Genomic DNA, 22,749 nt, shown 5'->3' on the forward strand with positions numbered 1-22,749 from the left:
TAGCTTTGACTAAAGCTTTCAGCTCTAACCACTTCCTGCCCCTTCAGTGTTCACAAGAGGTTTCATTAACATGTCTCCATTGTGTCTGCAGATGCAATTTAGTCCACAGGAGGCAAAATTAACACTGTGTTTTTTCTAATCTGGCCCAGCATGGGGCTAAGTAAAAGTGTTTAAAGAGAGAATGGAGCTGCTTACCTGCGGGGAGGAGTGCATTAACCATGCAAATGTACACTGTAGGACAAGGTCCTTTACATTCCCGGCAGGGATTGGGTTCTGTCTTTTTTAAATTTGTTGCAAATTAATAGTGCGGCCATTGCTGAAATACACTCTAATTTCTGTGTCTGTGGGAATGTGATTTGTGCCCAATTAGGGCCTGGCAGGGAAGCTTTATGTGGCCACACGTGGCTGGCATGCTCCTGACCACCCTGCCTGGACAGGGTGGTAACCGGGTAACCAGACTTCTCCTGGCCTACTGCACAAGTTGAGGACATACTAGGTCAGTCTCCTGCAGAAACACCCCTGGGGCTCTTTCCTATCTGCTCAGAGGAGAGAGGACCTTGGTTTTTAGTGTCTATTTTGAAAGAGCCTCCCAATGAAATGCATGGAGCTTCATTTACAGCTTAGATGGCAAGTTCCTCGTGGCACGAACTGTCCTGTGCAGTGCTCAGTTGGCCGAGGGAACAGTTCATTACCCCAGACAGGCTGTTCTGTGGAATGTGTGAATTATTTTGCTCGGTTCCCTGATCTTCTCCCCACTTATCTCTAGCCTCCAGCAGGCAAGTGCTGGCATCTCCAAGTGCTCGCGTCAGTCCCTCGGCGTTTCCTCGCTGATTTCAGACTCCCTTTGAACCGGCACGGGGCTGGCCATATGCTCCCCTTTGTCACGCTTCATCTGGATGTGCCAACAGCGGCAGGAGATGCAGCTGGACTGTATTAATGGGGGAAACTCCCTCCTGGATTTGAGTAAACCTGAGGTTTTGAACTATAAATTTTACAGTGCTCTATCTTCACCAGCCAATAACTACTCAAAGTGACACTTGTTAACAAGGAAATTCAAATGTCCTCGTTCTTACCAGTACAGGGAGAACCATTAGGTACCAAGCAGGAGCTGGGCACAGCCCCTGTTACAGCAGCAGCTCAGCAAATAAAGGGGAGCCGCGGTTACCTGCAGAATTCCCAACAGGCCTTGGCTTCTAGCCAGCTGACTCAGCTGAACTGCCCTGCCCAAAGCTGCAGTTCAGTCCTGGCTCCCAGGTGGTCCTCACATACCTGCACTGGTCATTGCTGCTGGGTACGTGCGTTTAATGGGCAGCTTTTCTAAATACGTTAAAACAAATTCCAGGGCTTTGTTCGTACTAGTCCAACACAAGCCATGCCTTTGAGTGCTAGCATCACGCTCTGGATCTTCTGGAGGGAATGCTGTCTCCTATGGTGGGAAAAGAAGTCAGGACTCCTGGGTTCTATTTCTGGCTCTGCCACAGGTTTCCTGTGTGAATTCCCCTGTCTGTGCCTCACCATCCCCATCTGTAAAACTGGTCAGCATGATTACCCCATCTCCCAAGGTGCTTGCGTCTGTCAAGCGCTTGTTTGCTGAGCACTCAGTTCTCACTGAAGTCAGTCCCCCTGCTCTCAGGCTCTATGTGTTTGATTTTCAAATACCCTATGGAGTGAGAAGTGGGGTTATTCCTGGTAAATCCACTTCTTCTGCCCCGATATCTGGTCTGTGTGCATAACTGGGCAAACTACCAGGGCAGGAGAGTCAGTGCAGTGCCTTTCAGGGACACTAAGCACTAGATTTATGGCTCTTTTCAGAGTTCATTTAATGTCACTGCCTGGAGTTCTCTGCAGCCAATTCACACAAATTAACAGGTGTGAATTAGTGTTTGTAGCTTAAACTTCTGCTGTGTGTCCCTGTTGTCATTCAGGCTTTGTCTTGCCTCTCTTATGGCTGCTGAACACAATCGGACCTCAGGTATAGAGTGTGCAATGGCTGAATGCTGATTTTTGTAAAGCAGTTCACAAGATAGGAGTGAATAGTTCCCAGCATCACACATCCCCAAGCCATCTTTTCTTTGGCATGTCTCTGTGGCTGTTGGGCTCTGTCCAAGTTCAGAGAGATCAGCTGCCTTTCCACAATGTTAGCTCCAGCATTCGTTCTCTTCCCTTCCTGCCTTCGCTTTGGAACCCTCACGCTAATTTCTTTGGATGGTTTTGGAGTGTGACTTTGGTTGCAGGCTGGATGTGGTTTGCTTCGTAGCTTTGACTCCTGGGGGTCCTGAGCTCTGTCCCTTTGGGCTAGGGCTCTGTCCCATACCTCTCCCCTCCCTCCCCCAGTGTGATAACTTGGAGTGTGTAGCTTGACTTGTGCTTATTACATGTGTTCTCCCTGCATGCCAAATGGCAACAGAGACAGACAGAAATGTCTGTGGAGAATAATATTATCCTCTAAAGCTTTCCTGAAGGGCCCCTCTCAATTCCTTATCCATTAAATCACACGTTAAAAGTTCTTTTGCACAGATACCGTAAACACCATTAATTTCCCGTCTGTGCTTTCCTGGGAAGCTCCCCTGAGAGTCCAACAATAACTGTTCGTGTGCTTTCCCGGTCTGAAAATTCTTCCTTTTGTTTCTGGGATTTTTGATACTGACCCAAACGGGGCAGGATTTTCAGGGACTACTTGCTGAACTTCTCTAATAACACGTTTCAGAGGAGCAGCCGTGTTAGTCTGTATTTGCAAAAAGAAAAGGAGGACTAGTGGCACCTTAGAGACTAACCAATTTATTTGAGCATAAGCTTTCGTGAGCTACAGCATCTGATGAAGTGAGCTGTAGCTCACGAAAGCTTATGCTCTAATAACACGATGGCTCATGCTCTGTTACACCCAAATCCTCGCCAACTCTGTGTATAAACTGGAATGCCTGATCTCATATCTACTGCCAGCATGCTGTGCGAGGAAGCTGGCCCGAGGTGGAGAGGAGTTTAGGCACTGAGGTCTATTATCCATCTCTGGCCATTAAACCCCAGGAATAGCTGCACGTAAGTAGTTAGGTTTAAAATGAAGGGTGCGTCTACGCTGCAATTAACCACCCACGGCTGGTACATGTTAGCTGACTTGGGCTGCAGGGTGGTAAAATTGTGGTTTACACGTGCAGGACCCTGTGATGGGGGAGGGTCCCAGAGGCCAGACTCCAGCCTGAGCCCGAGCCTGAACATCTACACTGCCATTTTACAGCTGTGCACCCCGTGCTGACGTCCGCTGACGTGGGCCAGCCCAGCCACAGGTGTTTAATTGCAGTGTAGACATAGACCACCTGAAACGGCATTACCCAGAAAAACGGAATCCTCCTGGCTCTGAATTTTTTCAGTTTCAAGAGAATTAATGTCTTGCACATTAGCCACTTAGGCTATGTCAGCCTTTCCCAACATCTCATTGAATTTATAATGATAAATACCTTGGGGGGAAGGAGAGTGGGGAGGAGGGAATCTCTTTTACTGCCCTATTAAAGCAATGTGTCCTGTCTCTGCCCTGCAGAATTCTTGGAATTATAAATTGGGCAGCCCCAGACAGAGCTGCTTTCTCCTATAGATGTTATGTTAGTGAAGTGTTCTTTAAGTCTGCTGACATGATGCCCTCTTGGTGGGTGGGTGGGAGCGTTTAAAGCAGCACTGGTTTAGACCTCATGTTACTAACTGATTTCAACTTTGTTTTCTTGGGGTTGCCCTGGCCAGTCTCTGGCTGCATCTGCCTCAAGTCACGTTACAAACCTTTGCAAGCATGTTCATCTTGGAGTTGTTTGGCTTAGACCTTTGTTCCATGCAGAATAAAAAACCTGATATTTCCCTGCTCTGGGGGACTTGCATGATGCCCACAGTTTACAGGGAAAGATGCTAAATTAATGCCACATTAAAGGACATAGGATGCCTATGGGAAGAAATTGAGCTGGAAAATGAAAGCTTCTCTCTCAGAATAAAGCTGACTTGGTGAACTTGGAAGAGAGATCCCAAAGCTCGCTCTTCTGCCATGTGGCACCTTCCCCAGGATGCAGACTAGTTTGCCTCTCTGATTATGATGGAGAGAGGGGGATTTGTCTGGCATCCCCACAGATCTCCTCTGTTTCCCTATTCTCTCCTTTCTGAGCCTCCGCTTCCACTCCCAGTAGCACCACAAGAGTTGCCCATATGCATAGAGAGGAGACTTAATGTCTTTGCAAAGCCTCCCTCTCCCATCCCCCTGGGGAATGGATTGGAGAGACACATTTCAATGAGTGTGGATCCCACCCTCCCTCAGGTCTCCTGGGTGGACAGGAGGCAGGAGCCCTCCCCAGGTATTTAGGACATCACTAGACATCTCCTGCTAGAATCCATATTTCAGATGCAGTTGTTTTCTCAGCAGATGGCTGCAGTGAGTACACCTATTTTTATGCCTTTTCTGCTGGCTGGTTTGTTAATTAAGAGGAACAAAGCCACGCACAGTGAGATGGAGTTTATAAAATCAGGCAGAATGGTGAATAATTTAATGTTTGCTTTTCAGAATAGAGGCAATGTTAGGGAGTTTAAAATATTAATAAGAAACATTTTATTCACAACATGAATTACTCTATAGCTGTATGATTTTTTAATTCCTTTTTAATGCATCTGGGGCTTTACTTTGTAGCTGGTATCTAGCATATGGCACGAACGAAGAAGTCTTGCATACAGGTCTGCAGCAGATCATGGAGTTACCAGAAAAAACCCTAAGTATGATTAGCAATGAATAGGGTTTGTGAGCCGCAGCAACGATTGGAGGCGATACAGAGGTGGAATTGTGTGGGTGGCTCTGATCGTTAACGAAAACAATGTGACTTTCCCCAGCTTGTTGGGAAGCAGAAGGCCCAGGAGCAGAACTGGATTTGGAGGGTCTTTATTTAAATTACGCAGAGCTAAAAAGGCCCAGGCCCTAGGCCCCCTGCACAAGTTAGGAGAGCAACAATGACGATCAAAGAGCAGGCTGCTCTCCAGAAGCCAACAAAACTTGACCTCTTACAAAGCACAAAGATATTTGTCCTCTGACTATAGGTTAACGGCCGTTTGACAGTGATGGTCCCTTACAATCTGTGCTAACTTCTTATGCTAAAGTATCTGTTTGACCTTGTATTTAGCTGTGAGTACCTTTCCCAGACCTGAAGGAGAGCTCTGTGTAGGTGTAAAGCTTGTCTCTCTCATCAACAGAAGTTGGGCCAATAAAAGTGATTACCTCACCCTCCTTGTCGCTCTAAAAATACTACAGGCATGCAGTAGCCACTAAACATGGTGGAGGCGGGCATTTTTCCAGCTGTTCCAGTTACTACAGTTACTGAGGAAGTGAGCTGTAGCTCACGAAAGCTTATGCTCTAATAAATTGGTTAGTCTCTAAGGTGCCACAAGTCCTCCTTTTCTTTTTACAGCTGAAACTGTGTGTGTGTGTCTTTGTCTTTGCAAGGCTGGCAAAAAACTATCATGGTTTCACCTAGAATATTTCTGTTTTTTCTCTCTTGTTGAAAGATTCTTTGCAGGTAAAAATAGTTTCTCCCTCCCACCCTCATTCCTTAGCAAATATTGCACTTGAATTTTTGCCATCACAGAAAATGGCTCTGAGGGAAATGGTAGCCGGGTGTAATTTGCAAGATGCGGTAAAAGGAAGTGCAGAACCGGCAGTAATCCTGTCATATTAACTATTGTTCTCTGAACTACCACACGGGGGCAGCAGGCTTCGTGCCATTCCTGTTGTTCCTGTAACCATAGCTTTTAGTGTCTTTGGTGGGATGGGACCCTTTAATTGTTGACATTTGAAGTTTTCAAATACAGCTCCACACCAGAGACTCTGGTGCAAAGGCCACGCCAGCAAGACTCACGTTGCAGGAATTAGACGGAATCTAAGAGTTGTCCTCTGCCTGTTGTTGTAACTGCCGGACAGACCATACAGGATGTAGAGTTAGCAGCAATGGCAAATGCAGGCACACTGGCAAATGCAGCTTCAGACCACACCTGGACATCCACCTGCAGAGCTGTCACAGGTCTGCTTCTCCGGCTTCATGCTGTCATTGGGTCTTTCGCAAAAAGAAAAGGAGGACTAGAGGCACTTTAGAGACTAACACATTTATTTGAGCATAAGCTTTCGTGAGCTACAGCTCACTGCATCGGATGGCATCATCATTTGGCATCCGATGAAGTGAGCTGTAGCTCATGAAAGCTTATGCTCAAATAAATTGGTTAGTCTCTAAGGTGCCACAAGTCCTCCTTTTCTTTTTGCCAATACAGACTAACACGGTTGCTACTCTGAAATTGGGTCATTAATTTCAAACACAGCAGAATCCTCCCCCTCCTTCCCCAGCACTACACAGGGGCTATCATCTCGGAAAAAGAGTTGCCAGAACTTGAGGGCTCAGGATGAGCCAGATGTTTGGCTTCAGTAATAGGTCATCCTCTGTTTCAGGTCTCCGTTGAGCTGTGGGAATGAGGTCAGACTAGATGATCATAATGGTCCCTTCTGACCTAAATATCTATGAATCTATGAAGCTGACCCTGGTGTCTATGAAAGTCCCAAATGGTCCCTTTTCATTCTGGGCCTTGAGAAGGATTCCAACCTCTGCATTCATTCATGCTGCTCCCACCCAGGAAACTAGGCCTCTTCTGCATGGTCTGTCACTATGTTCTGAAACATTAATAACCTTTGTTATCCTCTTTCCCCATTGCTGGAGTGAATTTGCTCCACCCTCTTTACATATGGAGAATTCAATATCCTCCTAAAGGTCAGTGCGCAGACCTTGTGTATTTACTTGGAGCATTTGTTCTTAAAATGTCAAATAACAACGTCTAGTCAGATTAGAAGCAAATGACAGGTGACCTGTGCAAAGAGAGCGTGCGCGCGCGTACAAACAGCAGCTCCCTGGCTTGCTTTTGCTGGTGGCACATGTTGAGGCTGGTCTGGCCTGTGCCAGCTTTTAAATAGAGGCTGAAAGGACCAGGAGCCAGTCAACATGAATAATTCATCAGCAGGACTTTTCTCAGCAGAGATTAATGAGCTACATAATAAATCCAACATTTCACAGCTACTTAAGTTTGCTTTCCAGGGACTTGTTCCTCTCACCAGAATTCCCTGTAGGATAGTCAGGCTCTAGCAAGCTCCCAAAATCTGGGGAGAAGGAAGACAACATAGAACTAGCTAATTTCCCAGACAGCTTTCCTCAACAAGGTTCCGTTCAGGCTGTCAGCTCAGCCCTGCCGTCCCCTGTGCCAGCTAATGGAGGGGCTGTGAGAGACTCTTGCTCTGATTAACAAAAAGTAAAATCTGTCTGGGCTTTAACGATTGGGGATTTGTGTTTGAATGACCTGGCAGGATATAAATGAGGAAGCCAAAACTGACCTAGGAAGACAGATAGAATCCATGAGAACAGGGCACCCTTTCACATCTTTTTCTGACCTGCCCCAGGCCCCCATTTCCTGTCAATGAGCCGTGTGTGCGGGGGGAGATGGAGGCCTCTGGAGCCGGAGACATCCTAGGTGTGCTCATGTATATAAGAATGCTGGGAGCTCCCCAGAGGAAGGATGCTACAGAAGGGCAAAATAAAGTGCCAGTCCAGTGATTAAAATTCACAGCACTCCTGCTGTGAGACAGGAGGATTCTGGTCTCAGCTTTCCAGAGGAAGACACTGGGGAACAAAGATGAAGCATCTTGCCAAAGGCCACCCACAGTGTTGGTGGTCGAGTTGGTGTAGAACCCAGGAGACCTGACTCCCAATCCCTTGCTCCAGCCTCCCAGATACGGATGCTCCCTCTGACTGTGAGGGAGGGAATGTAGACGCCCAGCTCAGTGGGTGTGATGGAAAATGGGAGCAAACCAGAACTAGGGAAACAGCGAACTCCACTCCTTTGGGGTCTGACCGCTGAGACGGATTATTGCTGCTGTTCTCTGGTGACTACTGAGGATGGGGGAAAAGGAACATCAAAGAGTTTGTGTCCCTGATTTGGGGCCATGGTTCGGCCTCTTTGTTGCTCCAGCAGCAGGTGCAAGCAGTGTCCCCATGGAGACTCTGTTGTGAACAGCCACCTGCGGACCAAAAGTTCCCTCAAAGAAGCTCATTTCAGAGGATAAATCAGTGTAAACTCTCTTCTCTGCTCTTGCCTTGCAGCTTAAAGGGGTGGAATGCGATGGTCTGCTCCTTAGGCATTTCCAGGACCCAGATCTTAGAATGAACAGGGGAAGGTGGGAGGTGATGGCAGCCCAACAAGCTGCAGCAGCCGCGAAAGAGACTTTATATCAGGAGGAACAGGCCAAGGACGGAAAACATTTCCCCTCTCCTGTCAGAGTGATCGGTACTGCCTCAGGGGAGAGTTGGGTTTCTCATTAATCTGGGACAAAAAGAAACTTCAATGGACATTTGTATCCAATGTACTAGAGATGGATTTTCTGTGCTGAACTATTTAGCAAAGTGGTTGGCATCTCCCTGGGCTTCTCCAGTCCAATCAGCCCATTGCCCAGTTCCTGATAAATCAGCAAAAAGTACATCAGTGGGGAGGCGAGGCTTGGAGTCTGACACCTCTATCCCACAGCGGGTGCCCCGTCCCTGACCCCGCTCCCTGTGTAAGCGTAGCCAGGCCCGCAGAGTCAGGCTGTCACACGGGACTATCTGGCCAAATAAAGAGCCGGATTTTCACGTCCTGTGAGCAGGAGCTGTGCTCCTGGGTGGTGACTGGGGAGACACTGTCTGCGTGTCAAACTCTGCCCCGTGTCTGACGCTCGGTGAATGCTAGGCCATGCTATACTGAGTTATGTCCAGGCAGAGATTTGATCTCTCTTTATTATCTAACGGGCTGGAAGGGCCTGACCTGGGCTCTGCTCAGATTTCCTCTTCTAGTGTGAAGCTGACTAATGGGAGTGTTGGTATTTAGTCGTACTTCCCATGGAGTCTGAAGCATTCCAATTGTCTGCCCAGGGGGCCAGTTACTGCCTATTAACAGCACAACAGGAGGCTAATGGGGCAATAAACAGCTGAACTCTGGTCTCCTTCATCTACTCCACGTTCACAAAGCATCCCTCAGAGCCTAAGCAAAAGGTTTTCAGTGAAGAGATGCCAGTGGGCTGCAGCTGAAAATACCTTCCTGCTCTGGTAGCTTGCCAGAGAGTTTGCTCTAAGGTTAGCAGCAACCTGTAGCAGCTGATGGTCTGTGCATGGGTGAGTTTTGTTCATATTTCTCAAATGACTGGAGCTTTCTCTTGATAAGCCTTGAAATCCAGCTAGTCGTTCATCATGGTCAATGGCAAGACAGCTCTTGCGTGCATCCCCATGGCAATAATATAGCCCTGTCTGTTGCCCCAATGAAGGGGGTGCGTCTTTCCAGTAAATACTGCTAGCACAGACGGTTCCAGGAAATCCCAGTAGCAGTCATGTTCCCTTCAATTCATGGGCGATTGCAAGGCATATGCTTTTGGAAAAGAACCCCAGGCCTCCCAGTGGAGACAGCCTTGTTAGTTTGTTCTCAGATCTCAGCTCTGCTAACACCCAGCTTCTGGTGGAGCTTTATAATTCCTCTGGCCATAACAGTCACTTCAAGGAAACCGAGGTATGAGTTAATTTATACTGTCTGTATTTTGTGGGCCAGATTTCCAAAGGGAAAGTGAAAAGGTCTAAAAAACCTCACTACCGGAGATGAAAACCAGGAGCTGTGACCCTGTGGGGCTGAACTGCGGTACAAGTATCTAGGGAAACGGGGGGGTTGTGCAAATGGACCTTTGTGTCCATTGGTATCTGTTTTGAATGCACGAATATGGGCTCCTGACTCTGGGATGCACCTTGCTCCCGGATGTGCTGCACTGTACCCCATATTATTCCAGTGCTGGAAGTTGCCAGTTGTGGAGTGATTTTCTGATAGACCAGTGTCCCAGGAGACTCATTTGTACCTGTGACCATGCAGCCCTATAATACTGTCTGACTGTAGTGAGAGTTCACAAACTCTGACCAGCAGAAGGTTCCAGGAAGTTGTGTGCTATAAACCCCAGTCCCACTCAGTCTCCCTCCTAAACAGCCCAGCATAGACTGACTAGCCACTAATTTATCTGCTGGCAAAAAACGGTGCTCACTTAACCCAATGGGCTCAGGGAAAATTCCCCTCCCAGCTCTGCACTGCAGAATGCTACTCCAATACCCTGCTTTCCACACACTTGCAGAATTCCTGGTGACAGTCAATGCGGGGATGTGTGTGTAGCAAGAAGGGAATGCTGGAGCTAAAATACAGAGCTGGAAGGGGAACCGCTCCCAGTATGGACGTTCAGTGCAAGTCCACAGAGCTAAGCTGGCTGGCTGGAGACCCCCTTTGGGCGACTGGGGGGATCTGGCTCAGGGTGCCTGAGTTCCACACTTAATAAGGTCCTTTTTTAGCAAAGAGCCTGTTTGTGTTGCCTGGACTAATTGACCAGACAGATCCCTATGTGTTAAGCTACAAATTATGCAGCAGCAAAGAGGGTCCCAGAGTCCTGTAGTTTTTGCTGTCGCCAAAAAGTTAAAGCAGCTTCCTTCTGTTTTAATGCAAAAGATTTTGGCTGTAACAAAGCCGCTTTTTTTTTTAGAAACGTTACCCTTTGAACGTGCCTTCGGATGACCTTTCCTTGGCTCTGCCAAGCCACCCTGACAGGGTCAGTACTTTTAACCAAAAAGGAACAGCCTAATGAAATTAACAAAACAACTAAGGTTACAAATTCAGCTGCGTTTACCCCCCCAAATGTATTTCTGCCTGTTTCATCAGTTCTTGACCTATCCGGTTGTAAATGCAGGCAGCCAGGCCAGGATCTAAGCAAGCCCCAGGGAATGTGAACAGCTGACTGAATAATATATCAGGAAGAGCTGATTTCCTCTGCTCCATGTTTATACTCTGAATCCTGAGAGTTCCTGCACGTTTAGTGCGGGACAGAGCCCCAGGATTTGTAAAATTGCAGACAGAGCACAGCTGGAAGGCCACTAAAGGCAGATGCAATTGAGTTTATTTCATGCCTTTTAAGTGCCCTGTGGAAACTTCTTGCCTTCTAAAGGAGCTAGCCCAGGGCCTATTTTATCAGCACAGGATTACAGTGCAGTGGAATTACCTGGGCAGCAGCAACTAGTTGGTGTCTTGTGACTAACCTTGGGCCTCTGTCTCCTCATGGCTGGTCAGTAGTCCTAGGGAGGGACTTGTACTTCAGGGTCTTATTGCTCAAATAAAACCCAGGCCTCCTCTGCCGTCTCACTTCTTGGCCACAAAGCAGGTGCTTGCGAGATGGGCAGCAGGGTCTTGCTGCGCTCAACACCCCGGTTTTATAGAATCATAGAATATCAGGGTTGGAAGGGACCTCAGGAGATTCTAGTCCAACCCCCTGCTCAAATCAGGACCAATCCCCAATTTTTGCCACAGATCCCTAAATGGCCCCCTCAAGGATTGAACTCGCAATCCTGGGTTTAGCAGGCCAATGCTCAAACCACTGAGCTATCCCTTTATGGTAGAAGAGGGAGATTTTCCCTCTGCCCTTCCAGCCTCTTGTCTCAGCAGAGAGAGAAAACAAAGGCGGTTCTGTGCACGGTGTGTGCGTCAGGCAGATGCCGACTATCCCTTTATTACAACACAACTTAGGCTAACGTGGAGTGACACCTATTGTGTCAAAGGGTTTGTCTGTGAAACTCTGTCTGCCCAGAAGCTGACGCCCTTTGTGCTGCATTCACAAGTGATCTGTCACTGGGGCACATTTGTATTTTACTACCCTGACCAGGCATAGAAATGGGTTGTTGATACTGTTCCTCGAGGGCCCAATGCTGCCACAGCTCTGCGCATGGAAGTCTCCCTGAGATGTCTCTGCATGACACGGCTGCACAGTCAGACTCTATAATCAGGGTGCTGTTTTTCTGGGGAGAGTGGTGGGGGAGCCCAGCCTTCTGGGGCGATGGTGTTAGTGATCTGCTTGTTTCTTCTCTCTGCTTTTTCAGCACCAGCTCTTGTCACTGACATCCACACAGATACAATTGAACAGAAGAGCATTTCCTTGTCATGGCAGGAGCCGGGCTTCCCAAGTGCCAGTAACACTGAATACGAAATCAAGTACTATGAAAAGGTAGATCCTTGTTTCCCGTCTTTTCAGTGATATGCCAAAAACTCAAATGAGAGGTTCCCCTGCTTCCCAGCCAGATTTGTGATACATAGTGCTGTCCTTACCGATGCTGTCTGCATGATGTTTGCTGTGACCCACTTGCTTTGTAAATCCTCAGGAATGGAAAATGTACAAGGGGGTATGTGTGTGTAGTGCATGGCATTGTTAAGACTTTACTGGCATGAGTTTGGGATGCTCCTGCTACTTTCAAGTTCCACGTTCCCCAGATCACCACCATGCAATCTGGTTATACTTTAAATTATTTTAGCTATTTTTAGAGTTCATTTTAATTGTTTTTTTTCTGTCTCCACCTGTGAAGCCAGGTTGCATCAGCACTTAGAATCATAGAATATCAGGGTTGGAAGGGACCCCAGAAGGTCATCTAGTCCAACCCCCTGCTCGAAGCAGGACCAATTCCCAGTTAAATCATCCCAGCCAGGGCTTTGTCAAGCCTGACCTTAAAAACCTCTAAGGAAGGAGATTCCACCACCTCCCTAGGTAACGCATTCCAGTGTTTCACCACCCTCCTAGTGAAAAAGTTTTTCCTAATATCCAATCTAAACCTCCCCCACTGCAACTTGAGACCATTACTCCTCGTTCTGTCATCTGCTACCATTGAGAACAGTCTAGAGCCATCCTCTTTGGAACCCCCTTTCAGGTAGTTGAAAGCAGCTATCAAATCCCCCCTCATTCTTCTCTTCTGCAGGCTAAACAATCCCAGCTCCCTCAGCCTCTCCTCATAAGTCATGTGTTCTAGACCCCTAATCATTTTTGTTGCCCTTCGCTGGACTCTCTCCAATTTATCCACATCCTTCTTGTAGTGTGGGGCCCAAAACTGGACACAGTACTCCAGATGAGGCCTCACCAATGTCGAATAGAGGGGAACGATCACTTCAAGTCCTAATATATAAACCTCCAGGGAGAAAGAGTAGAACTAATCATTTTTAGAGGTTTTTAACAGCTTTTCCTTAAGTGCATTAGAATTCTGAGATGTGGGAGCTTGCAACCAGCTTAGTTCAACACAAGTGCTTAGTCCCTTTGGATGAGAGGCATTCCCAGAACTGCAGCAGGATGAGGCTTATATTTTTGGCACTGACGGGTCACAAAATACTGAACCTTAAAAATTCAGTGAGTTCAGGACTGATTATTACCAGTCCTGGATTTTAGAGCTATGATTCGTGAGTGAAATTCACACTGGAGGGGAATGAAGCAAATGTTTTTGTGATTGTATTTTAAATTTAAAAATGGCCACTGTTTGATAGCTGTTGCGAGGTTTGAGAGTGTTAGAAGTAAAACTAGTGAGCAGAGAGCAGGTGAATATGTAGTAGTGGTAATGAGAGTGGTCCATTTCAAACAGTTGACAAAAAGCTGTGAGTAACAGTAGGGGGAAATTAGTATGGGGGAAATTAGGTTTAGTTTTTGTAATGACCCAGCCACTCCCAGTCTTTATTCAGGCCTAATTTGACGGTGTCCAGTTTGCAAATTAATTCCAGTTCTGCAGTTTTACGTTGGAGTCTGTTTTTGAAGTTTTTTTGTTGAAGAATTGGTATATGCGAATGTGATATCTGCCATCATGTGCCAGCAATGCCCCTCTGCCATGTACATTGGTCAAACTGGACAGTCTCTACGCAAAAGAATAAATGGACACAAATGTGACATCAGGAATTAAAGCATTTAAAAACCGGTAGGAGAACACTGCAGTCTCCCTGGTCACTCAATAACAGACCTAAAAGTGGCAATTCTTCAACAAAAAAACTTCAAAAACAGACTCCAACGAGAGACTGCAGAACTGGAATTAATTTGCAGACTTCTTTTAAAAGGTGCAGTGACATGCTGAAATTCTTTCCCTTGAAACAGATGATTCTGAAATAGATTCACATTAACTTGCTCTTTAATATCTGATAGTTTCCAAGAGAGGAATTTGTTGTGAGGTCAGGCGCTGAAATATAATATGATAATTTCTTAGCAAAAATAGTATCGTCACGAGATTTGGAGCATATGTGAAATAACAATCCATTGCCTCTGAATTTGGTAAGTAAGTTTAACTCTTTGTTTACCTGTGAGCAATTGCTAAACTGCATCAATATTTGAGCTGACTCCAGAAAACTGGCTTGGTACCTGGTCCTTGTATTTGAGGACTTAGTTTTTTCATGATTCTCTACACAGAGGGCTCTGAGGAAAAAAACCCCCTCAAATAGATAGCATGTTGCATAACAACATATACAGACCCAGGAGAAATGTAATTAACTATATCCAGGCTGTGGCATTAATGCTAGAAACTAGGGTTTGAGAAATTTGTTACGGTTAGTTATTCAGCATAAATAGTGTGTGAGAAACCCAGGCTTGAGCTCTGCAAAGCCTTTGACACAAAGTACAGCTGTATTAATTCTGGAACCCACAGACCGCAGTAAAACCTGGCCTCAAATAACTTCTACCTGAGCTTTGGGTGAAAAGAGACTAATCTGTTTGCCAAGCAGTTTGTTCCAAAATGCCATTGTTACCTCCCATAACAGCAGTAATCCATTAATCATCAGCATCTAATGTCCCAGCTTTAACAGTGCGTTTCCCCACATCTCACTCACGCCTGCACACACAGCCCCAGCTGGCTGGGAATGTCTCCTTCCTGCCTTGAAATAGCGAACAAGGCAGTGAAAATCCTTCAGTTGCTACCTACTATTGCTGTTACTTACTTTACAACACCCAAAAACATATGAGGCACCTCACAGAAAACACTTAAATTTAGTCCCTGCTCCAGGGTGCTCCAGCCTAATTGATGGGAATGTAGCAAACACACCCTAACGGGGGAGGGGGGGCAAGGAAAGACGTAGGTTCTGGACAGGGGCGTTGGAACAATTTGTGTAGTGGGGGTGCTGAGCGCCATTGAGCCAGACTAAACCTGTATCTGAGTCGGGGCAGGAACCGGCCAATGGGAGCTGTGGGGGCGGTGCCTGTGGGCGAGAACAGCGTGTGGATCCTCCTGCCCCCCCCCTCACCCCGTCCCGCCTAGGAACCAGACCTGCTGGCCGATTCCGGGGCGCAGAATGGTGCCAGGACAGGCAGGGGGCCTGCCTTAGACCCTCTGACTGGGAGCTGCCCAAGATAAGCCTGAGCCCCAACCCCCTGCTCCAGCCCTGAGCCCCCCCCACCAAACCTGGAGCCTCCTCTTGCTCCCCAAGCCTGTCATCCCTGATCCCAGCCCAGAGCCCACTCTCACTCCCTGAACCCCTCATCTCTGGCCCCAGCCCAGAGGCCTTACCCTCTTCTGCACCCCAACCCTCTGCCTCGACCTGCAGCCCCCTCCCGCACTCTGAATCCCTCGGCCCCACCTCCCCAGCCTGGAGCCCCCTCTTGCACCCCACAACCCAGAGCCCGCACCCGTACCCCAGCCCAGTGAAAGTGAGTGAGGGTGGGAGAAGCAAGCCACCAAGGGAGGGGGAATGTAGAGAGTGGGGGCGGGGCCTCGGGGAAGGGGGTGGGGCCTCGGGGGAAGGGGTGGGGCGAGGGTGTTCGATTTTGAGCGATTAGAAAGTTGGCAGCCCTATAGATGATGGAAGTCACTTCAAGCTGGGGGGTGCAGCACCTGTGGGATGCTGCGCATGTCTAGATGCTTTGAGTGGTTTGTTAAGCCTAAGCTCCTTCTCTGGTGATGCTGTGCGAGTGATTGGATTGAGGAGGTGGAGGCTCTGGGAGGAGCTTTCCTAACCTGAGGTGCTGCCAGGGAGAAGCATGAATATACCCAGGGGCCTGAGACTTCGAGATTCCCAATGGAGAACGTCATCTGCCTGTGGCAACATATGCCTGCTGTAGAGGCTGCATCTCTGGAGCCCATGGGAGTGCAGTGAGTGTCTTTAAGTGCAAGGAATACAGCAAAGCCCTCAGAACTGCTGTTCTGCCACACTGCGACCCATTGCCTTAGGCAGTGCTGCAGCCGAGCTCCTCTGTTCAGGGCTGCCATGCAGACACAGCTTCCCCCTCCCACTCTGACATTCCTCAGCCGCTGCTGGAAAGGTTCTGTCTGTCCCTGTCATAACAAGGCAGAAATCCGGAGCTAGCTGGGTAGGTGAATCACATTCGTGGGACTGGAATCGCTAGAGAATGTGTCTGCCAGCTTTGATTACTCCATGCGTGCTAACACATGTTTATTTAGTCTTGAGACACAGCGCAGTGCGGGCGCCCAGAGCAGCCTGCATCCGCGAAGAGCTCGGCCCTCGGCACTCCAGGCTGTTCACAGAGCTCTCCAGCAGGGCTGCTCCAGTCAAACATGCCTGGGAAGCGCCGGTGGGTTTAATACCATCCCCCTGTCACGGCGCTGGTTACTAACAAAGAAATCAAGTTAGACTGTTTGCAAAGATCCAATGTGCTGCCTTCGCATTAGCCATAATGAGAACAAGTAACTCTCCAGACTGCTTTCCCTCTGGCCAAAGAGCAGAGCAGGCAGCACCAGGGAGCGGGTGCGGTACTCTCTCTGCTGAGGCTGTGTGACTTCCATCCTGGGCAGGAGAGGCTGGGTGAGTGAGGCATTGCAGGGCCACGGCCGCTCCAGACCAGCTCAGCTAAAGCGTTTCTAAGTGGACGTGTCTTTGCTGTAGTTGGTGCCGTGGCCGAGAGATTCCCCCTGATGCTGTTTGCTGGAGCAGTTTAAAATGCTGTGTTCTCTCTAGGAAACCTGGTTTGTGTGCCAGGCTCTAGTCCACTCTGTAGAGTTGGGAGGAAGGGCTTAGATCTACCCGTCCGGTGGCTTTCCACTGGCTGTCAGCTGATGGCCCAGCTGGAGTGTGGTGGGATTCTGGCATGGAGATGGTGATCTGGTGCACAGAGGCCTTGTTGGGCTGGGTAACCCAGGTCTCCCTAGACCACCTGCGTGTAGAACAGCATTCAGAGCTGGCTCCAGTTTGTGGAGAGGGCCCTCTCCAGATGGCCTGGTTGCAGCAGGTGTTCAGATTCCAAACGGTGGACGTGTTGTCCTCCTGAGTAGTGCAGTGAGTATAAGCGTTCCTCTGGGGCGGATTCTGTTGGGCACTGTCTCCTCTGCCCCTCACACCTCTACCCTGCTCTTTGCTTTTCAGGGTTCTCCTGGGCTCTGGCCCAGCTGCAGCCAGAGCCCTCTTTGGGGCTGTGGCCCCCATTTGGTGCCTTTCACTGAGAACCTGCTCATTGCTCAGCCTCAGCCCCTCCCCTCTGCCTCTCGCCAGAGGCTGAAGGTCCCTTCTCCTCTCCTTGGAAATGGCTTGTAGCAACCCCCCAGGGCCAGGGATGTGCAGCAGCTCCTATTTAATTTAAATCAACCCCTCTCTGCAGACCCAGCTGCAAATTCTCACCCATTGTCCCAGCCTGAAAGGCCCCTTTGTTACAGAGGGAGCTTAAGGAGATGGCCATACTGCTGCCAGGATGCACCAACTTGCCTCTGTCCTAACCTGCCTCTGCTCTCGCTCAGCCTGCCCTTTCCCCTTCCCCTGATTCCTCCAAGAGCCTCTCTGTTCGAGCCTCCACCCTATCCAGGGTACTGAGCATGGGACTCTTGGCCCCTCAGGTGACTCATCCCCCCAACCTGCCCTGATGCTTTTAGGGGTCATTTAGCACCTTCCAGCCTGTCCCTCCCTTCGGACTCTTCTCCTCTGATATCCCTTTGGGATGCCGGCATCTTCGGCCAGCGACTTCCCAGGGCTGCTTTCAGGCAGTGTCGTTGCGCACCCGTGTCCCCTCGATGAGCTGGGCCCGGTCACTGGCTTGATTGTGTACTCAGTGCTTCCCCCAGGACATGCCACGCAACCCCTCCGAATGTCCTTCCATATCAGGGCTGCCCAAGGTACATCCACAACCACCCTCTGCCCGTCCTCTGGGGTTCTTTGGAGATGGTCACTCGGGCTGGGGTGGGGGACAGGAGTGCGCTGGCTGGTGTCTGAGTGCATGCGGTGTGTGAATGCACCCAGTACCCTTTGCTGGCTGGAACGCCAGGCCTGGTTAGCTGTTTATTTTCAGCCCTACCTGGTGGAACTACTTTTTGCTATATGGTGATTTAATATTAATCGTGTCCTGTAAGCAGTGCCACGCTCAGGACCTCCTTGGAGGCGGAGGGGGAAGGGGCTTGGCGTGCACTCTCCCAGCATGCAAGGTGGTGTGAAAGAAAATGTAAAGACGTGAATGGGAGAGGACAGCCCACGAAGCTGGTGTCGCCCCTTTTATAACCACACATTCCCCAGCCTCTCACTAGTCACATCGTCTAGTCCTCGCTGCGTTTGATTTGCTCTTCTTGTAACTTGTAATTTCTATTAATGAGGCATCTAGCAAACATTTCATTTTCGTTGATGGTCTAACGTTTGGCTAGTCAGCCCTGCTGGGACCCAGAGACACAGCAATAAGACAGCTGCTCCACAGATCAGCTAGAGGACAGCTGTCCATCTTGTTAAATCTCCCGTGTTTCATTATTTCATAGGATCAAAGAGATCAAAGTTACTCGACCGTGAAAACCGCGTCGACGGCCGTGACAGTCAGTAACCTCAGGCCTGGCACGCTCTACGTCTTCCAGATCCGGACGGCGTCAGCCCAGGGTTATGGAAACTATAGTCCTGCCATCGAAGTGGAGACCTTGGGGGAACGTAAGTGCAGGCAGGCCAGTGGGGTGCGTATCGAACACAGAGCACACGTCAGGTGCGTTACTTTGAGCTGGAGCAGCTCTACGGCTCACGGTTCGTGCTGGAGACTCAACTGAGTCTGTTCTGGGTGTAGGCCTGTCCCCTAAGGAGGGAGTGGGCCCTTCTGTTGAGCGAGGGCCTGTTCCTTCCTAGGCCCTCGTTTTCTTCCAATGTCAGAGATTGATGTAGTGCCAATGAGGGCTGCTGGCTTGACAGCCTTGCAGGCTGACGCCCTCGGATCGTCCACAGAGCACGTACAGCACCCACCTGCACAAGGGCACCCACCTGCCCTGCCCTAGAGGGAGCCCCCTCGGCAGTAGGAGGGGAGAAATTTACTGGACATCTCTGAGATTTCTACTGAGGCTGCCAAGGAGGACGCCCACTAGGGCCAATTGTGACTCGGTTTTTGTGACATTGACATCTGGATGGATCCCCCCGGTTCCATTCACAGGGGCCACCAAAGAGCTGTCAGATGGGAATGGCTGTCCGTTGCTGCCTGCTGAACTGTGAAGGGCACTTTACCTGTCTTTCTATCCTCTGAGCCACAAGTAATGCCACAGAAAAGAGGGGTTAAGTGCACGATCGTCCAGTGAAAACAAAACCAGGGTCCTTCAGATCATTTCACATGGAGGCAGAGCTGGTCTCGAGCCTGCGTCCAGATCAGAGACGGTTGCTCTACCCCGCTAGAGCCCTGGTCCATGGAGCACTTAGGGTTTTTGTCACTTTGCTGACTAGCTGAATCGGCTTCACTGGATTTTGTTGGGGTTTTTACCTTTTACAGCTTCCATTCAAACCTGTTGTCAAGAACATCTTATTTCACTGTCTAAAGGAGGGGGTCAGGGAGACGGTAGGTTTCAGTTTAATACCCCACTCTGGCTGGAAATGAATGTCCAGAGATTGTGTCTAACAGGGCTTTAAATTGCATCCATTTACCACACGGAAATATTTTCAGAATTCATTGAATCCAGTAAAAGTTGTCTATCGAATGTCCTATCTCAGACCTCTGTTCGCCAATGCAGGAGAGGAAAGTATTGAACTAGTGAGGGAGACCATCTGTACATTTTAATGTGTCTCCCCCATAAACAGGACTATTTCCTAAACATCAGCTAATAGAATGAGGAGTCCGCCATGAGAGCTGATGGCTAGAGGTTCCTCTGCTCACCCTGTCAACACTGGCCTTCACTCTGCTTGCGCTGGCTCTGGCTGCCAGAATGGCCTCAGCACGGGAGCTAGAGAAATAACAATAAAAAGCAGCTTGCCGCTTGCAGAGAAAGTTTCTCAAGGTCTGTGCTAGAGGAACCTGAGCTGGTTTAGCAGGAGGAGGGGCCGAGCTCTGGGACAGGGAGATGCTCCAAGGGATCATGGCAAGATTTGAGACTCAAGTGTGTTTACAGCCTTACCAAGGTGTGGCAAATCCTCTAGCTTTTGTCTAGCTGCTTTTGGTTTGGAAAGAAGCTACCAGTCTCCTTGTGAAATTAGAGTTAAAAACCAGCCCTAGTGCTGCAGACCCTACGAAAATAGCACGTGGAGCTCCCCTTGCTGCCTTTACATGAGCAGCTACTGTGACCCCTTGCTCTCAGGTCTGGCCTGACATCAGACAGGTCGTGTGCTGCTAATAAGGGGTCAGCATGAAAATCACTTCCTGCATTTCAAATGTATCCTGGTGGAAATAAGAAAAAGAGGACCTGTGGCACCTTATAGGCTAACCAATTTATTTGAGCAGAAGCATAAGTAAGCTACAGCTCACTTCATCTTATGCTCAAATAAATTGGTTAGTCTCTAAGGTGCCACAAGTACACCTTTTCTTTTTGCGAATACAGACTAACACGGCTGCTACTCTGAAACCTGGTAGAAATGTTTTCTCAGCTTCAGCCATCAGGGCAAGGTTGTGGCTTAGGCAAAGTTTTCAGACCACGTAACATCTGCAAACTGCCGGCTTAGTCTAGTGCACTGGACTCTCAACTTAGTCATACTACTGTACCCCTTTCAGGAGTCTGATTTCTCTTGTGTACCCCCAAATTTCATCTCACTTAAAACCCACTTGCTTACAAATTCAGACATAAAAATAGAGAAGTATCACAGCACACTGTTACTGAAGAATGGGTGACTTTCTCATTTTGTTTGTATAAAATTTTAGTTTGTACTAACTTTGCTAGTGCTTTTTATGTAGCCTGTTGTAAAAGTAGGCAAATATCTAGATGAGCGGCTGTACCCCCTGGAAGACCTTTGCATACCCCCGGAGCTACGCGTCCCTCTGGCTGAGAACCACTGGCCTAGGGCAAATGTGTAAGGGGAGGCTGTTAAAAGTGACCTGCTTTGTCCCCTTTCTTGGTGCTTTATGATGCAGAAAAGCCTGCAAGATTTTTCACCCTACCTCAGTCTCTCTCTCTCGCTTTTGTTTTGCCCTAGAAACACCCAGAGTTTCGTCCCCTTTTCCAGTTGTGTTTAAACAGGAGGGGCCTATCAAACACTGCCAGTGATGCAGTGCTGTCTGGTGCAGAAGCGCCCTGGAGCTTGGTGCTTTGGCGGGCTGGGAGTGGACACACACCACGACCTTGCCAGGGCTCTGCACTTGATGCTGGCTATTCCTGGTGCCCTTGGTGCAGGAATGCAGCACGAGCCAAGGCAGGCTGATCTGGAGTTGTAACCATGGTGCCGGGTATGTGCAGAGGGGAATACAGACCTAACCCCTGTTTCGTTTCCCTCCTTGGCAGTGACTGTGGCTCCCAGTGAGCAGAACCCTATCATCATCATCATCGTGGTTGCAATCGCTGGGTTGATTGTGCTGGTTTCCATGGTGATTGGTGTGATGATCTGGAGGAGGTGAGCAGACTTCCCGCCTCTTCCATTGTGCATATGGCTATAGACCAAGGATTTCTGGGGGCGGCTTGCTGACTTGGTGTAGCTAATGCTCCTAATGCTGCGGCTGGGGTTCGGGGGACACTGGGAAAGAGACACGTCTCTGTAGCAGCCAAGTTCTGTCCTATGGACTGCGTGTTTGGCTGCCTTAGGGTCAGATCCACTCATAGACAGGGCCAACACAAGGCCTAGAGCTGGCCCTCTGCACAGGGGTGAATGTCACCTTCCTGTTCCAGGCTTGGAATAGCCGGTGTTTGTGCCAGGGGATCAAGTGGGCTTCCAGGGTTCTGTAGCTGAAAAATACTTTGGCAAATCAAATACTTTGGCCAGGAGCGGCTGGTGGCATTCAGAGCTCCCCCAGGCTCTGGCTAGAGCAGTTTTCCGAGTGGTCCACAGTCTGCCAAGGCCCAGGCTGGGCTGTTGTCACACACGTGAGGCACTTTCCCGAGGTCAGAGGGTTTTGGGGAACGGGCAGTGGGGAAAGCTTACCCAGAGCCGTGTGTCTGCAGCCACAGTGGTGCTCAGTGAACTATCGATGTGACTGTGACAATGGGCCTGGGTGGGAAGCAGGGGAGAAATCTGGGAGACTTTGTTGGCTACAGTGGATAACAACTAAACCCCCAGGATTCTCTGCACTGTTTGCAATGTGGCCACCATGCTGGCCAACTGGAGACCTTCAGAGAGAGCATGAGAGTCTCTGCACTCCTGGCTGTATCTTGGAACTGTAACAGACTTGCATTCTCTGTGGTTCGGGTCATGTGTCACCAGTGGGTTACACTGGGACATCTCCAAACAGTGTGAAACTCTTCACTTCACCAACTGGTAAATCAAGGATAGAAATTCCCTTAAGTTACCTTAGCATTTTAAAAATCTATATTTCTGTTAATCTTCCTAATCTGGGGCTTTTCCAAGGCTCAGGTGTTTGCTTTGGCTGGGTCTAGCTCTGGAGTTGAAGGATGGGTGAAACCCAGACAGCTGGAGTTCCAAACTGCATTGGGAAGTATATGAAGCAGATAATTGTGCTATCTTCGGAGTCACTCGCTCCGATCTCCATTCCTCCTGCCAGGACTGCTAGAACCAGAGAAATGGTTCAGAGAGGCATCTGTAGTCATCTGACAGATGGTTCAGTGT

General features: G+C 49.0%; 1 protein-coding gene across 1 annotated transcript in view; it reads left to right on the forward strand.

The window, feature by feature from the left end:
• Positions 1 to 22,749, forward strand: part of EPHA10 (EPH receptor A10) — a 115,257-nt gene that overhangs the window by 62,837 nt on the left and 29,671 nt on the right. Inside the window, exons 5-7 of the mRNA XM_084609764.1 lie at positions 11,967 to 12,091; positions 18,561 to 18,723; positions 21,474 to 21,582. Of these exons, the coding sequence (XP_084465890.1) occupies positions 11,967 to 12,091; positions 18,561 to 18,723; positions 21,474 to 21,582 (397 nt within the window). The remainder of the gene's footprint in view (positions 1 to 11,966; positions 12,092 to 18,560; positions 18,724 to 21,473; positions 21,583 to 22,749) is intronic.

Source organism: Lepidochelys olivacea, assembly GCF_965140295.1.
Source record: "Lepidochelys olivacea isolate rLepOli2 genome assembly, chromosome: 19".
In the NCBI taxonomy this organism is placed as follows: domain Eukaryota; kingdom Metazoa; phylum Chordata; order Testudines; family Cheloniidae; genus Lepidochelys; species Lepidochelys olivacea.